The 17,956-nt window shown below is 38.4% G+C and overlaps 1 protein-coding gene across 1 annotated transcript in view; it reads right to left on the bottom strand.

Moving 5' to 3' along the window:
* Positions 1 to 17,956, bottom strand: part of Dnah6 (dynein axonemal heavy chain 6) — a 260,955-nt gene that overhangs the window by 102,269 nt on the left and 140,730 nt on the right. The window contains exons 36-41 of the mRNA XM_074050092.1: positions 13,295 to 13,477; positions 12,618 to 12,761; positions 7,292 to 7,513; positions 6,764 to 6,911; positions 4,057 to 4,214; positions 1,775 to 1,906 (exon numbers count right to left, since the gene is read on the bottom strand). Coding sequence (XP_073906193.1) covers positions 1,775 to 1,906; positions 4,057 to 4,214; positions 6,764 to 6,911; positions 7,292 to 7,513; positions 12,618 to 12,761; positions 13,295 to 13,477 — 987 coding nt within the window. The remainder of the gene's footprint in view (positions 1 to 1,774; positions 1,907 to 4,056; positions 4,215 to 6,763; positions 6,912 to 7,291; positions 7,514 to 12,617; positions 12,762 to 13,294; positions 13,478 to 17,956) is intronic.

Below are 17,956 nucleotides of genomic sequence, written 5' to 3'. Positions count from 1 at the left end.
ATCCCAGCCTGTTTTCATCTGTGATTTGCTTGTTGGGTGATGTTCCCACGAGTGACACATTCTCATGATACAATGATCCCACAAGAGGCAGAGGGTTGGGAATAATTTATTTCCCAGAAACCTGGATTCCACCTTTTCCTTCTCACTCAAGAAATGTGGAGTGGGGGTGGGGGCAGGGGGGAGAAATGAACCAAGCCTTGTATGCACATATGAATAATAAAAGAAAAAGGAAAAAAAAGAAATGTGGAGTGACTAAACATGAAATTTTTGTAGGTATAACCCTAAATTTACCTTACCTTATTAAGAAGTGAAATATTTTGCAAATTCAGTATTTTTTTAATCAGGCATAAGTTATTATGCTCATTATATCACAAAAGTATGTCTGGATAACATGGCTGGGAATCACTTACTTCAAACTTCAAAGTATAAATACAGTATAAAGATTATAAAAGGATTTAAAATCCTTCTAATGGCTGTGGTGGTCCCTGTTATTGCTTCATGTGTTGGTCTATTAAGCACCTATTATGCCTTGGTGCTTAATTATAGGCAATAAGTTCCCATCCTTTCATATTTTAAAGCACTCTCCAAAAGTTTTTATATATCCCTTTGGCACTACCTCCTAAACAACTTATTGGAACTACTACATATTTATTCAAAATAATTTCCTATGGATATACGCTATGTCATTGTGAGTAGAAACCTCCCCTCCACGTACTGAAGTTTGTGTACATGCTGATCCTGCCCTTTCTTTTCTCTACGAGGGCTCCCCACCAATGTTGCTAAATGTGGAGGTTCACTTAATTCCGCATCTCTGAGAAATTACTGACACAGTCAGCTTCTCCAGACCAGTCACTAGAACTGTCTTCTTCTATCTGCATGCCCATGCCCTACCTCCTGCTTCTGTGATTGTGCTCACCAAAGCATCTTCTATCCCTGGGACATCTTCCTCCTTGGGTCTTCCTCTAGGACTCAGATCAAGTGCTCTCTAGGATCTTGGCTGATTTGTTATGGCATGATCTAGTCATACTGCTTTATGTTCTTTCATCATTCTGTTCAAAACAATATCTTACATTTATCAAATGCTTCTGTAGAGCCCTTACAGGGTAGGTGCCATTATTTTTCCTGCTTAAAAAACAAGAAAGTGACCCCTTAGGGAAATTAGTACAGGTGGTAGAAATATGGGTTATTTGTTTGTAGTGGTGGTAGGAGAGGCGATGAGTTCTGTTTTTGATGTGTTGAACTGGAGCTCCCTGGAGTTTTGAGTGGTGCAAGTAGACACAGACCTGGAGGTAAAGTTTGAGATGTGTACAGAGGTGAGGGCTGGGCAGTGGATGAGATCTGCTAAGAACAGTGTGCTATACTTATAAAATTGATTTCAAATAAATGTTATCCCATTATCCCCTCTCCTATCAATAGCTCCCCATCTAATTATAGCAGCCTATCAAGTTTCTTTCACTTTTTTCATACTGATGAGTGAATAAATTTTCAAATGTAAAAAAAAAGGAACAGTGTGCTAAAGGGGCAGGGCTATGACACAGATTTCCTTAAGGGAAGAGATCATGTTTTAATATACTTTATGCATTCCTAAAGCTATCTTTGAGCCCTCAAATATAGAAGGTAATGATGCAAACACCTGCTAGCTACATGGTTAATGCTTTGTGTTCAAGAAAGGGATAGCTGGGCTCTCTAGAAACACATGGGGACTTTGGTTGAGGGAGTCTTAGAACATATGTTTTCTTTTCTCCCTCTTGTCTAAGTTTAAATCCACACTCACCTGAAAAATCTGTTTTAGACTATGCTCTGAGGGCATTGGGAGGCAAAGCATGCTGAAATGCCGGATGAAGCGGGGGGTCACAGGGTTGCGGCCACCTCCTGGAGGTGCACATGCCGATACGATTGTTACGTCCTGCATGGAGAAAGAGAGATGAGATCTTTCCTTCCCAAGGGCAGGACTCAGAACCTACATTTTTTTTTTTTTAGGACCTACCATGAGCCAGCCTTTTATGACATTTTCGTCAAGCGACTTAATCCTTATGACCACCCAAGGAGATTACTATTATTACCCTGCCTTCATGGACAGAAAAAAAAATCAGTGTCTTGGATGGTTCAGTAAGTTGTTCAAAGTTGAACAAGGGGTTGGCAGCATCAGAGCTGCATTTGAAAAGGTCATGGGGAGCATGGTGCAGGTATGTGGAGACCAGTCAATGTGGCAGCTTAACTCTCCCAATATCCTTATGAGATGTGGATAGTGTTGGCTTCAATGTCTGTGAGAGGGCTTGGCTTGGCTTGAGATAATGACCATAAAATTGAAAAGAAAGGCGTGATTAGAGAAGTATTTATAAAAAGTAGCCTAAATAGTTTTTTTGTGATACAGTGGTTTGACTCTGAATTCAGGGCCTTGAACTTTCCTTTTGGTGGTGTTGGGGTTTGAACTCAGGGCCTTGGGCTTGCTAGGCAGGCACTCTACCACTTGAGCCATACAGGGAAATTCTGGAATTTGGGCTGGGTCTTCCTTTCTTTTGGACTAGCAACACTATTTATCTTATAGGGCTGCTGGGAGCGTTAAATGAGTTAGTAATTGGAAAGCATTTAGAACAGTGCTGTGCAGTGTTTTATCGTGAGAAAAAGTAACTCATCCCAGACATGCTCCCTTTCTAGAACAGAAACAGGGCTTCCTGCAACCTCTGATTCACCAGTCCTGCTGATCAGCCTTCTAAACCCTGCTGGTTGCATACTTAATCAAAAAGAGTCTCTGACCCTTTCTGTTCTGTTGGATGTTGCAGTTTCTTTGGTCTTGCCTCCTCTTTAGCTCATCCCTCCCTGGTAGCTAAGGAGATCTTTCTAGAACATCTTCAAATGCAGCCCATTTCTTAGAGGATAAACACATGTTCCTCAGGGGCCCACAGCCCTCTGGGATGTGACGTCTGCATTTCCTGCTGCTCTGGGGCTCACATTTCATACCACCATAGTATTTCATACTCCTGCTTTTGTTGTGTAAAATGTTCCTTTTCTTTGCTCTGATTTTCTCTGCCTTTATAATCCTGCTCCCAGATCACCTTCTTTGGGAAGGCTTCTCTCATCCTCAACCTAGCTCCCATGCCGGCCTTTCTCTGTCACTCATCACCTTGCACTATAAGTGTCTGCCAACTCTCCAAAGCTGAGCTCTGTGAGAGGCAAGAACTATCTCTCTTGTCCAGTTATCTCCTGAATCAGGCATGGTAAGAACTCAATATAGATTGAATGCAGTGAGTTACATGTAAAAACATTGAAGCCATATGTTATGGGCTAAATTATGTCTTCTACCCAGAAATAATATGTTGAAGTCCCAATTTCCAGTACATTAAAATGTGACTGCACTTGGAGACAGGGTATTTAGAGAGGCAATTAAACTAAAGTGATGCAATTAGGGTAAGTTCTAATTCAATATGACTGGTGCTCTTATAAGAGAGGGAAGCTCACTGCCATGGTTTGAATGTGGCTTGCCCTCTCCATAATTCATGTTGAAGTTTAATCCCCGTTGTGAGGTAGAAAAGAAGAGTAGACCCTTTGGGACATGCTTAGGGTTAGATAAAGTCATCAGGTTGGAACCCTCATTATTGAATACTGATTTTATAGGAACAGGGAGAGAGACCAGAACATACACACACAAGTGATACCTGTGTCTCACCATGGGGTGTCTTGCACTTACCCAGGATTGACAGCAAGAAGGCTATCACCAGATACAGCCTCTTGCCCTTGGGTCAGAACCATGAGCCAAAATAAACCTATTTATTACTTAACCATCTAGAGTATTGTGTAACTAATTACCAACAGAAAACAGACTAACATACCCATGTACAGACATGGGGAGAAGATGTCAAGGAAGGAGATCTCAGGAAAAATGAATTCTGTTGACATCTTGATCTTGGATTTCTAGATGTCAGACTTATAAGAAATTAGGTTGTTGAAGCCACCTACTCTGTGTTATTTTGTTAAAGTAGGCCTAGCAAACTAATATACTGTTTTTTCTTGCCATCTAAATTTGGACACACCAAGTAATTTAAAACTGAAAGTGACCTGTATATCTTTCCAAAAGAGTTTGTTTCTGTCATAAAATCCACCAAAATCTTGATACTGCCGAAGTAATTCAATTGGAGGCTGAGAGCCATAGTGATCTAGTCGGGGCATGTTTAAATCATCAACAAAAATCACAACTCTTTTGTTTCGTGGAGCTCCTGGGGAAATAAAATGAATTTAAGAATTATGATTTTCCCTTAGAAAATGTAAAACCAAAATGCTATGGTTTGAATATGATTGTCCCCCCAAAATTTATGCTGAGGCTTGGTCCCCAGAGTAATGGTGTTGAGAAGTGGTGGAGCCTATAGGAGGCATTGGGATCATGAGGGATTTGCTCTCAGGGATGGATTAATGTTTTTCTCATGGGAATTGGATGTCCCCACCTTTTCTGTCTTCTGCATGTACCTGCTTACTCCCCTGCTTTCCACCATGGATTGAAGCTGAATGAGGCCCTCTCTAGAAGTTGAGCAGATGTAGACATCATGCTCCTGGACTTGAGTTAAAGAAATCTATTTTCTTTATGAATTACCCAGTATCAGGCATTTTATTATTGCAACAAAAAATGGAATAAGACAAAAGCTTAGGTATGGCTTTGGATTCAGTGACACTTTGAGAGTCATAAGGAGCTCAGTTCATCTCTCATGAGTGAGAAGAGCCCCAGCAGAGTTCTATTTTGAGGAGGAGAGACCTCTTTGTGCCCATCCAGACTCCTGAAAAGAGATGTAGAATTGGCCAGGATGTCTACATTGTCCTATCTCAGAGCACAGGACGATGACGGTTCTTCAGTGAGAACCAGACATACCACCGTCTCACCAACTGTATTGCCTGCACATGGATGAAGATCATTTTCTTTCCATAGGAAAAAGAAGAATGCCACCCTCACAGGGAAAACAGTTTGATATTCAAAGCATCCCAATCACATCAAGGGGAAATCCAGAACGGTGGAGCTGCACAATGCTACCTATAAATTAGGCTGGTATATTCAACAGAAGAATAAACAACCATAAGCAATAGTAGACAATGGGAGCACTTTAATCATAGAGGGTGGCTCCACTTACTCTGGCACATAGTACATGAGACTGATGGGCAAACAGCCACATCCTTGTGGTTGGGATTGATCTATTTATAGGAGGTGATTCCAAGGCAACTGATGCAAACTAAGGACTGTACTCCATCCTCTGGTCCCTGGAAGCCAAGAAAGCAGGGTACTGGGGTGGGAGAAAGGATCTAACAGAATCATTCAAAACAGACTGGCATCTGCTTCCCTGTGTCTAGCTGAGCAAGATAAAAGGAACAGAGTGGAGGCAGTGAGGCAGCTGACAATGCCACTGTTGGCATAACTAGACCTATTGGATGATGGATAACATAGAAAGCAGCTGAGCCTGAGTTCCTGTTGGTGCCCCATCTAGGAGGGCTGTGGGCTGGGCAAGTGGCTCCAGTAACAAGAGGCTGAAGGATGCACTGCTGGAGGATGGGACTGAGTGGAGACCATGATTTCCAACTTCAGGGAATATTGCAACTCGGAGGCTGATGTCTGACCAGGAGTCAGGAGGACTCCCTTTGAGGAGTTCTGTACAAGAGTGCTCCTGAAAGCCTGCCTGCTGGAGAGATGGATAGCTATTTTTCACTAGCCTGGAGAGCAGAGACCATCCACAGAGAGATCCATTTAAATGTCAATGAGGGAGAAGACATGTGTCCTTCCCTTTTTTTCCTACTCCAACACATCATAGCCTCCTATAGGGAGGACTGGGGAAGGGGAGACTGAAGAGCACCCCTACCTCCAGTATCTGGAACCACAAACCTGGATTATAACTGGGGGGGGGGGACACTTTAAATTAGGTTTGTGTTGATGCTTTGTATTGGCCCAGGCACAAAATATCTGAAGGTGACCAGAAAGGAATGCTATTTGTGTAAGTAATTAATAAGGGAGGGCTGAGATAGATAACAAAACCTGGTTGAAAGTACTGACTGAAGAAAAAAAAATCCAAATAGTTTCATACTTATTCCTCACTAAGTTCATAAACATAATGCACCAGCTATAAAGAGGTTTGTTGGTTTTACATAAAGGGAAATGAATTCAGATTTGAGGAGCCCAGTAGGAGAGAGGGAGAGCCACAAAAAAGAAGAGACTGAAGCTTTTCTGGACTAAAGGTGATGATGCTGCCTGTTAACAGTAAGATGTGTAGATATCTAGCACAGGAAAAACAGAAACACTTTGCTATGGTATAACTATGGTTTGTCCCCACCAAAACCCATGTTGAAGCTTGGGCCTTTAATCTAACCATGCAACAGTGTTGGGCCTTTAAGAAGGATTAATATTTCCTGAGGGAGCAAGTTCTTGTTCTCATAGGACTGGATTGGTTACCACAAGAGTGGGTTGTTACAAAGCAACCTTGGCTTTCCCAGATTACTCTTTCTTCCTTTCTCACCAAGAGACCTCTCTCTCTTACACGTGTTCCTGCCATGTGGTGCTATTTACCATAAGGCCTTCACCAGAAGCCGACGTTTATACCATGTTCTTGGACCTCACAATTGGGAGCTAAGTAAAGCTTTCTTCTTAAAAAGAAGTCCATCTCAGGTATTTTATAATAGCAACATAAACCAGACCAAGACACACCTTTATAAATACATTGACGAAAATATTCAACTGTCACTTTGTTATGTCCACTGTTTATGCAAATTATTGGCTTTCTGAATAATTTCTTACCTAGAATATTTTTTCTTTTTCTTTCCAGTTTTGACTCAATGATCTCTTGTGTCCTTGCAGATGATGTTTGGGCAGAAAAATTTAGATAAACAGGGATATAGCCAGCTGATTCTTGGATTCTATTTAGCAATCCTTTTGCAATAACAGACTTAAAATTAAAAAAAATGTTAATTGACTTCACATTCAATAAAATATTTTTCAATAACCTATATCAATAATGATCCAGAACAATGAGTAAGAAACAGAATAAAGGGAGAAGCAAGGTTCAATCCAGACTGAAATATCTGCCATTCTCTTGCTGAACATTACACTTAGTTACATTTATCAGAACCAAAGAAATATTCTAATTAGCGCTTTATCAGTAAAAAGTTTTAGTTTCATTCCAAAACCCCTATTGGTTAGTATCCAAGCCAATAAATGAACAAAAATTCCTCTGAGAAATAATGTGTTATTTCCGATGCTGACAATTCTATGTCCACCATGCCCTCTGTTCTGGACAGAACTTCTTATTTGATGTAGGTTTCCTACCTTGCCAACTCCAGTTATTCCTGTAAACAACACTGAATGCCTGACTGCCAACAGTTTTTCCATTAGGTATCCATAGCGGACTGTGTCAGTTGTGGGGACAAGCATTTCAAAAAATGGAACATCCTGGCTGTACTTAAAGGTAGGTATGATCCGCTCCCAGGGATCCATCCGTTTGGTGTCAAAGTCCACGTGAATGCTCCACAGATCACCAGAACTGGGAAGCTAAGATTAAAGGCAAGCACTCCTTTCACTGGGCAATACACATATTCATGTGAAAACAAAGGCAATCAAAGAACATGAATGGATTTGGACTTGTTTTCTCTCTGTAGAGAAGTAGTTGTTTAAATTCCTGAGGCTAATTCTTAAAGTACAGTCATGCAACACAATGAATAATAAACATTAAGCATATTAAAGCTCTATATCAGAATTATAAAGCATTAAAATTTTTATTTTGAGACAAGGTCTTGCTGTCGAGCCCAGGCTAGCCTCTTACTCTACTTAGCTCAGGCTGACCTCAAACTTTTCATCTTCCTTCCTCTGTCTCCCAAATGCTGGGATTACATGCATACACCTATTTTCCCAGTGAGCATTCTAAATTTAATCCAACTTCTGGGGGCTTACTCCATGCACATACATACTAAACTTCATACTGGGGACAAGTGCTGGATGACATCCAGCCTCTGTCTTCAATGACGGTTAATTTATTTACATGTGGGACATAAGCACTTCAAACTCAAGAGATCTTTTTAAGAAATCTGACAATCTCATTCTAAAATACATATGAAAATACAAAAGACTTTAATAACCAAGGTAATCATAAAGAAAGAACACACATTTGGAGGACTTTGTGTTCTTTTTGTCAGATTTCTTAAAAAATCTCTTGGGTTTTTGGGATTGGAATTGCCTTGAATCTTTGTAATACATTGAGGAGAGCTGACAAATTATGACCAGTTGGTGGAGTGGCTCAAGTGGTGGAGTGCCTGCCTAGCATGTGTGAGGCCCTGGGTTCAAACCCCATTCTAATCTATGAACATAGTATATCTCTCCATTTACTTTGATCTTTCAAAGTTTCTCTCAGGAAAGTTTTGTAGTTTTCAGTGCTGAAGTTTCCCTTTTATCTCTTTCACTAGATTTATTTATAAGTATTTGATATCTTGTTGCTTACAAATGGCATTGCTTTAAATTTTTGTTAACCTTTTTGTGGACATTATAGCCAATGGATTTGCTAACTTATTTATTAATTCTATTTTTTATTTTAAATTTTAATCAAAAAAATTTTGAGACATGGTCTTTGCTATGTAACCCAGGCTGCCTTGAACTCACAATTGTCTGGCCTGAGACTTCTGAGTGTTGAAATTATGGTGTATGACACCAAACCTAGCTTTATTTATTAATTCTAATAACTCATTTCTAGATTTTTAAAGGATTTCTACATATACAGTATTGTTTCCCATAAATAATGATGATATTACTTCTTCCTTTTCAAAGTTTGTATGTTTTTTCTTTCTTTCTTTTTCTTTTCTTTTTTTGCAGTACTGGAACTTGAACTCAGGGCCTTCACCTTGAGCCATCCACCAGCCCTATTTTTGTGAAGGGTTTTTTGAGATAGGATCTCATGGAACTTTTTGCCCCGGCTGGCTTCAACCTTCGATCCTCCTGATCTCTGCCTCCTGAGTAGCTAGGATTATAGGTTTGAGCCACCAGCATATGTATTTTTTCTTGCTTTATTACACTGGCTAGGATCTACAATATAGTTTTGACTAAAAGTTGTGATTCTCATATAGCCTTTTCCTATATTAATTGTTCACATTTTGCCATATTTGCTTCCTTATTACCTTACTCATACTTCCTGAAAGTCAGTTGTATATTTGATTAATAGTTGAGTGTGTATTTTCTAAAAAAAAGGATATTTTCTTATTTTGCCAGTAAAATCAGGATATTGAACACTGATATCTAACTTACTTTATATATTCAAATATTGTCAGGCTTTCCAATAATATCATTCATAGCTGTGTTTTTTCCAGGTCTAGGATCCAATCCAGGAACATGCATTGCATCTAGTTATTTCTTTAGTCTCTTTTCATGCAGAAAACCTCCATAGCTTTCGTTGCCTCTCATGACACAGAAATATTTGAAGAATATGAGCTAGATTATCTGATAAAAATGTTCATCAGTTTGAGTTTTCCAGGTTAACCCTCAGGATTAGGCTTAGGTAAGAAGGTTTTAAAGGAATATCACAGAAGCAAGGCAGTATCTTTTGTAGTACACCTTACCAGGAGGCAAGCACAGGTGTGTCCTGATATTAATGAAATTAAAACTTATTGTACATTTGAGGTGCTATATGCAAGTTTTTCTAGTAATATTACTTTTTTTTAAATCTTTACAGCTAAATCAGCAATTTGTGGAGATACTTTGAAGCTATGTAAATATTGCTTCTCATCAAACATTCACTCACTAATTTGAGGATTCCTGCCTAAGACAATTTTATAATAACAAATGCAAGGTGATGACTTTCTGGCTCTAGCCATCACTATTTCTTCACAAAGTAGGGTATTAGTTGTAGCAAGAGCTTTTTTTCTCTCCTCTACTTATTTATTTAGTTGTGCATAATTTTATTTGCATGATCACACAGATTTTTATTTCCTCTAAAAGGTTATAATCCTATCCAATCAGCATTTATTTTGATGCTCAGATATACCCAGTCCTGAACAGTCAATAGTCTTTTCAGACTGGTTCCTGTATACTTTTGAGGCATCTCATCATTCTTTGAGCATTTCTTTACTGTTTGACATGAAATGATCTAGGATCATTCTGCACTTTCCTTGCTCCATGGAGTCCTGGAATCAAGTACTTTTTGCTTCTAGTTACTCTCAGTACACAGAACTAGGAAATTTATGTCTGTTTGAATATTTATGCTCCTTAACTTATGATGGGGTTACATTCTGATAACCCATCATAAATTGAAAATATTGTAAGTTGAAAATGCTTTTAATACAACTAATGTACTGAATATCATAGTTAAGCTTAGCCCACTCAGAATACTTATGTTAGTTTATAGTTGGGCAAAATAATCAAATATAAAGTCTATTTTATATATAGTATTGAATAGCTCATGTAATTTATTGAATACTTTACTGTAAGGGGAAAAACAGAATGGTTGGGTGGTATACCTTTGCCATCATAAAGAGAAAAATTGTAAGTTGAGCCACTGTAAGTCAGGGACATCTGTATTCATAGGTTGGCCATCTGTATCCATAGGTTTTGGATCCACAGATTCAATCAACCACAGATCCAAAACATTTGGAAAACATTGCATCTGTACTAAATATGTACAAACTTTTTTCTCATAATTATTAAACAATATAGTCTAATAATTATTCACTCAGCATTTCATATTAATTAAGCATTTTAAGCAACTAGAGATCATTTAAAGTATAAAGGAGGATGTTTGTAGGTTACAAGCAAATACTGCACCATTTTATGTAAGGGACTTGGGCATCTGCAGACTTTTGTTACATGGGAGAGTCCTGGAACTGATTCCCCCATGGATACTGAGTGACAACTCTATACACAATTTTCATACAATTATATGTATGTATGTTAATATTTTGAAAATTTATGGGTACTGATATCTCCAATTTCAGTCCAATAACACAAGGTGCATTCTAAAATCCCTTCTCTTTTTTTTCTTTTATTTTATCATTTTTACATTTACTTATATGTGTATACATTGTTTGGACCACCTCCCCACTCCTCCCTCCACACCCCCACTTTAGGAGAACCTGTTCCACTCTCTTGTTCTCTGATTTTGTTGAAGAGAAAACATAGGAGATAATAAGAAAGACATAATGTTTTTGCTAGTTTGAGATAAAGATAGCTATACAGAGAGATTCCTAGCATTGCTTCCATGTACTTGTGTTTTGCAACCCACATTGGTTAATCTCTGCCAGACCCCCTCACTGTTTCCTGGTCCCCTTCCTATAGTGGCCTCTGCCAGCTTAAGATTACTTTATTTGCTCCTGTACAGTGAGCACATCAACCACATTCAAGTTTTAGGTTTCCTTCCCTTTCCCTATTCCTCTCATGCACGTTCTCCCCTTAGTGTGTGACCCATGTTCAATAATATTACTGAATTTGTATTGGGTCTATAATCCACATATGAGGGAGAACATGCGATTTTTGGCTTTCTGAACCTAGCTAACTTTGCTTAAGATGATGTTCTCCAGTTCCATCCATTCACTTGCGAATGACAAAATTTCATTCTTCTTCATGGCTGAATAGAATTCCATTGTGTATAAATACCACATTTCTTAATCCATTCGTTGGTAGTGGGGCATCTTGGCTGTTTCATAGTTTGGCTATTATAAATAGTGTGCAATAAACATGGGTGTGCAGATGCCTTTGGAATAACTTGCATTGTATTCCTTTGGGTATATCCCTAAGAGTGGTATTGCTGGATCAGATGGCAGATCTATGTTTAGTTTTTAAAGAAAACTTATATTGTTTTCCAAAGTGGTTGTACTAGCTTACATTACCATCAGTAGTGTACAAGGGTTCCTTTCTCCCCACATCCTTGCCAACATTGTTGTTGGGGGTGTTCTAACAGGAGTGGGGTGGAATCTTAGTGTATTTTTGACAAAATCCCTTGTCTAACAGTAAGAAATCTGGTTGTCATTACAAATTTGTTCAATTTTAGAATATATAGAAAATAGTTTCAAGCTGGGTTCCAGGGGCTCATGTCATAACCCTAGATACTTGGGAGACTGATATTGGGAGGATCACGGTTCCAGGGCAGTGTGGGTAAAAAAATTTGTGAGTTCCCATCTGAATGGAAAAAAGCTGGATGTGGTGGCAAGTGTCTGTCATCCCAATGATGGATAGAAGCCTAAAATGGAAGGATTGAGGTCCAGGCTGGCCTAGGCAAAAAGCAAAATAACCAGAGCAAAGAGTGTTGGAGTTATGGCTCAAGTGTTAGAGTACCTGGCTTGCAAGCATGAAGCCCTGAGTTCAAATCCCAGCACTGCCCCCTCCCTAAGTTTCTGATATTGCTTACCAATCACACTGTGAAGATAAATTTGTGAATTAGAATTCAATATCCATCTATAATAGAGAGTTTTTATGGGCCCTACATCTTACTTTCTTCATATGGCTGGGAAAGACTCCTAGATTATAAAAATGTAATAAATGTTACATATAGTTGGAAAAAAGTGATCTACAAAACTCCTCTCAGTAATTAATTTTTGTAGTAAACTAAAGCTCTTAGTTTTAATCTTAAAATTTAATTTTAATAATTCAAATTATGATGTTAAATTTATTTGGTTCTTACCCTGGCATCTGGATTATCATCGAATTGTGTTCTAATAAATGTATCAAAAGAATCCCAATAGTTTTCAGTTAAGTTTCCACCCAAAGACCATAAATAACAGAACACAAAAGTCTGACATATCAAAGTGTTCAGTTTCATTTGCTCCTGAAAGAATACAGATAAACTATGTTAATATTTTATATATAAACAGAAGAATAATCCTAAATTGTGAAGTCTGAAGACTTTTTTCCTTTATTTAAACTCACACATACTTAAGTGTGCACAGTGTATGATTCATGAATGGTTTACAGAATGATGTTTTCTTATCTACAAAATGGAATAATGATGAAAAGTGGATAGCAAGGCCTAAGTAGGAAATAAAGCCTAAAGTTGTCTTTCAACTATCATAACTCTTTATTCCTGCATGAAAGTGTTTAAGAAGACTGAGAATATGTTGTACTGAGAGTGTGCTGAAGACTGCAAGAGAATTGAAAATTGAGTAGAGGAATAAACTATAGCTCACTAACATTCTTTTTAACTTTGAGAATCTGTTCATTGAATCATAGCCATTAGTTCTCTGAAAAGTTAACTTAAAATTGAATGATCATATTTAAGAAGAACTGGAATTACTTATTTGCAAAGAATCTATATATAATCCCATTTTCCTAGCTTCACAGCAGTAAGAAAACCCTTCATACCATTGCCAAGTTAACTCCATCTTTGCCAAGCAGTAAAGACTCCAATAAGTAACAGAGTGTAGTAACTTTGCTGATGTCCACTTGTGGGATTGCTTGGCTGCACTTTTTATTGATAAAATGTAACCCTTCATCCACATAGCGTTGGAAAAGGTTTAATATGTATTCTTGGGTTTCTTCATTTATCTGAAATAAAACAAGCAATATTTTAGTAAGACCAGCTTAAACATGTGATTAAACTTTAAAAAATCTTTAGTGGATTGTTTGATCTAATGCATACAAATAACACTTTATTTACTTACAAAAAAAAGAAAAGAGGAGCCTTTATGACTGGGCAGCAGTGAGGGAGGAAGATACTGCAGGGAGGAGGAAGAACATCCTGTTTCCAGCTTCTTTATGCAGTGCTTCTCCTTGTGCCGGCTAAGAAGTACCAGCTAAGAGGTAAAGGCTGGGTGGAGCTTCTAACCCTTCCTCAGAGGCTTGAGAATTTTCCTCCAAATTCTTAAGGGATTGACATTTTATGCCTGACTTCACTTCTTCCAAATATTGAAGGACTGAAATTGATGAATGCTTACAGAATGAGGATCCAAAATGGCGAATGGGACACAGACGCAGACTGCATGAGCTCTGGGAATCAGGGACCTTGCTGAGATGCTGGAGACATGCTTGGCTGAGGTAAAGCACCAGGGAGAGCTGAAGCTTTGACCCTGCACCCCCTAATCCGTAGAAGGCTTCGCCATGTCATGATGCACTGAAAGAAAAGGCAGGGCGCTGCCTACCTATTGGCCCACTGCCCGCCTGCCAGCCAGATGAAGTTGTAATTAAAGGAAAAACTGAAGAACTATTAGACAACTCAAGTCCTGTGAAAGGAATATGCAAGAACTCACTGACTCCATCAAAAGACCAAAACTGAGAATCTTGGGCATTGACGAAGGAGAAGAGGGGTAAGCAAAATGGATTTGTAATATATTCAACAAAATAATAACAGAAAATTTCCCAAATCTAGAGAAAACTATGCCCATTCAGGTACAGGAAGCCTCCAGGACACCAAACAGACTTGACCAAAATAGAACTATTCCACGACATATCATCATTAAAACAACAAGCACAGAGAACAGAGAAAGAATATTGAAGCCTGTAAGAGAGAAAAAACAAATAACATACAAAGGTAAACCCATCAAAATCACAGCAGATTTTTCAACAGAAACATTAAAAGCAAGAAGAGCATGAGTGAGGTATTCCCGGCACTGAATGAAAAGAATTTCCACCCTAGGATATGCTATCCAGCAAAACTATCATTCAAAATAGATGGAGCAATAAAAGTCTTCCACGATATGCAGAAACAAAAACAATATATGACAACCAAGCCACCACTACAAAAGATTCTTCAAGGAATTCTGCACACAGAAAGTGAAAGCCAAAAAAATCCATGAAAGGGCAGGCGGTAACAAACCACGGGAGAAGAAAAGACAAGGAATCAGAGAGTAACATTGATTTAGCTGCACACAATCAAACCCTTAAACAACAAAGACAACTAAATGACAGGAATCACCACATACCTATCAATACTAACATGTTAATGGACTTAATTCCCCCATCAAAAGACACTGTTTGTCAAACTGGATTAAAAAGGAAGATCCAACAATCTGCTGCCTACAGGAGACCCACCTCATTGACAGAAGTAAGCACTGGCTGAGGGTGAAAGGCTGGAAGATTTACCAACCCAATGGCCCTCGAAAACAGGCAGGGGTAGCAATACTTATCTTGGACAAAGTAGACTTCAAACTTACACTGATCAAACGAGATAAAGAAGGACACGCCATGCTAATAAAAGGAGAAATACACCAAAAGGAAACAACAATTATCAATCTATCTGCACTCAACCTCAATACACCCAATTTCATCAAACATATTCTGAAGGACCTAAAAGCATATATAGTCTTCAACACAGTGGTAGTGGGAGACTTTAATACTCCCTTATTACCAATAGATAGGTCATCCAAACAAAAAATCAATGAAGAAATTCTAGAACTAAATCACACCATATATCTAATGGACCTAGTTGATGTCTACAGAATATTTCATCCAACTTCCACACAATATACATTCTTCTCAGCAGCCCATGGAATTTTCTCCAAAATTGATTATATCTTAGGGTACAAAGCAAGCCTCAGCAATTATAAGAAAATAGAAATAATCCCATGCATTCTATTTGATCACAATGCATTAAAACTAGAACTCAACAACAAAAACAACAGTAGAAAACATGCAAACAATTAGAAGCTGAACAACACATTGCTCAATGATCAATGGGTCATTGATGAAATAAAAGAAGAAATTAAGATTCCTGGAAGTTAATGAAAATGAAAACATGACCTACTAGAACTTATGGGACACAGCAAAGGTAGTCCTAAGAGGAAAATTTATAGCCATGAGTGCATATATTAAAAGGATAGAAATATCTAAAATCAATGACCTAATGCTATGTTTCAAACTCCTAGAAAAACAAGAACAAGCAAATCCCAAAACAAGCAGTAAATACTCAGTAAAAAGAGCAATGCTGGAAGTATCACAATATCCGACTTCAAACTATATTACAAAGCAATAGCAATAAAAACAGGATGGTACTGGCACAAAAACAGACATGAAGACCAGTGGCACAGAATAGAGGACCCGGATATGAATCTACACAACTATACTCACGTTATTTTTGACAAAGTTGCCAAAAATATGTGATGGAGAAAAGACTGCTTCTTCAACAAATGTTGCTGGGAAAAGTGGTTATCTGCAAAAAACTGAAACTAGATACATGTTTATCACCCTGTACTAGTAGCAATTCAAAATGGATCAAGGACCTTAATATCAGACCTGAAACTCTAAAGTTAGTACAGGAAGGAGCAGGAAACACTCTGGAACTAATAGGTATAGGCAAGGACTTCCTCAGTAGAACCCAAGCAGCCCAGCAACTAAGAGAAAGAATGGACAAATGGGACTTCATAAAATTAAAAAGCTCTGCACAATAAAAGAAATGGTCTCTAAACTGAAGAGAACACCCACAGGGTGGAGAAAATATTTGCCAGCTATACATCAGACAAAGGACTGATAACCAGACTATACAGGGAACTTAAGAAACTAAACTCTCCCAAAATCAATGAACCAATAAACAAATGGGCAAGTGAACTAAACAGAACTTTCTCAAAAGAAGAAATTCAAATGGCCAAAAAAACACATGAAAAAATGCTCACCACCTCTAGCCATAAAAGAAATGCAAATCAAAACCACACTAAGATTCCACCTCACCCCTGTTTCAATAGCCATCATCAAAAACACTACCAACAACAGGTGTTGGTGAGGATGTGGGGAAAAAGGAACCCTAATCTACTGCTGGTAGGAATGCATGCTAGTGCAACCACTCTGGAAAAAAATTGGGAGGCTTCTTAGACATCTAAACATAGATCTGCCATATGATCCAGCAATCCCACTCCTGGGGATATACCCAAAGGAATGCAACACAGGTTACTCCAGAGGCACTTGCACACCCATGTTTATTGCAGCGCTATTCACATAGCCAAATTATGGAAACAACCAAGATGCCCCACTACTGATGAAAGGATTAAGAAAATGTGGTACTTAACACAATGGAGTTTTACTTGGCCATGAAGAAGAATGAAATCTTATCATTCTCAAGTAAATGGATGAAACTGGAGATCATCATCCTGAGCAAGGTTAGCCAGCCTCAGAAGACCAAAAATTGTATGTTCTCCCTCATATGCGGACTTTAGATCTAGGGCAAATACAGCAATGTGGTTGAACTTGGGTCACATGACAAGGGGAGAGCACATACAGGAGGTATGGGAATTGGTAGTAAACCCAAAACATGAAAGCATTTGATGTCTCCACTCCAGAGGAACTAATACAGAAACCTTAAAGTGACAGAGGTCAACACAGTAAGGTGATCAGGAACCAGTGTAAAGATCAGTTAGAGATGAATCAACTTGGGTTGTAACACATTTGTACATGGAAGCAATGCTAGGAATCTCTCTGTATAGCTATCCTTAACTCAACTAGCAAAAATGCTTTGTCTTTCTAATTATGCTTATGTCTTTTCTTCAACAAAATTAGAGATAAGGGCAGAACAGGTTCTGCCTAGAAGCGAGGAGGGGAGTGGGGGACATGGTAGGGGTGGAGAGCAGAGGGGAAAAATGACCCAAACAATGTATGCACATGTGAATAAATGAATAAAAAAAGAAGAGATACTGTGGTGGTAGATATATGATATTATGAATTTAAAAAATCCATAAATTGTTACAACACAAAGAGCGAATCCTACTGTAAACCACATATTTTAGTTAATAATAATGCATTAGTAATGGTTCACTAATTTAAAAAAAATTGTTTTGGGGTACTGGGAATGGAACCCAGGACCTTGTTCATACTAAGCAAGAACTCTACCACTGAGCTACATCTCCAAACCTGGTTCACCAATTTTTACAAAGATTCTGCATTAATGGAAGAGGTTAAAAATAAGGGAAAGTATGTTTGGGAGACAGGAAGTTCATGTTTATTCTCTAGCCTTTCTGTTCAATTTTCCTATAAAACCTAAAATTGCTCTAATAAAATAAAGTCTGCTAGTTGTAACTTCAGGAAGGTTTTAAATCTCAAGGT

Source organism: Castor canadensis, chromosome 12 (assembly GCF_047511655.1).
Source record: "Castor canadensis chromosome 12, mCasCan1.hap1v2, whole genome shotgun sequence".
NCBI classification, from domain to species: Eukaryota; Metazoa; Chordata; class Mammalia; order Rodentia; family Castoridae; genus Castor; species Castor canadensis.
This window is presented reverse-complemented; position numbering and strand designations above follow the sequence as displayed.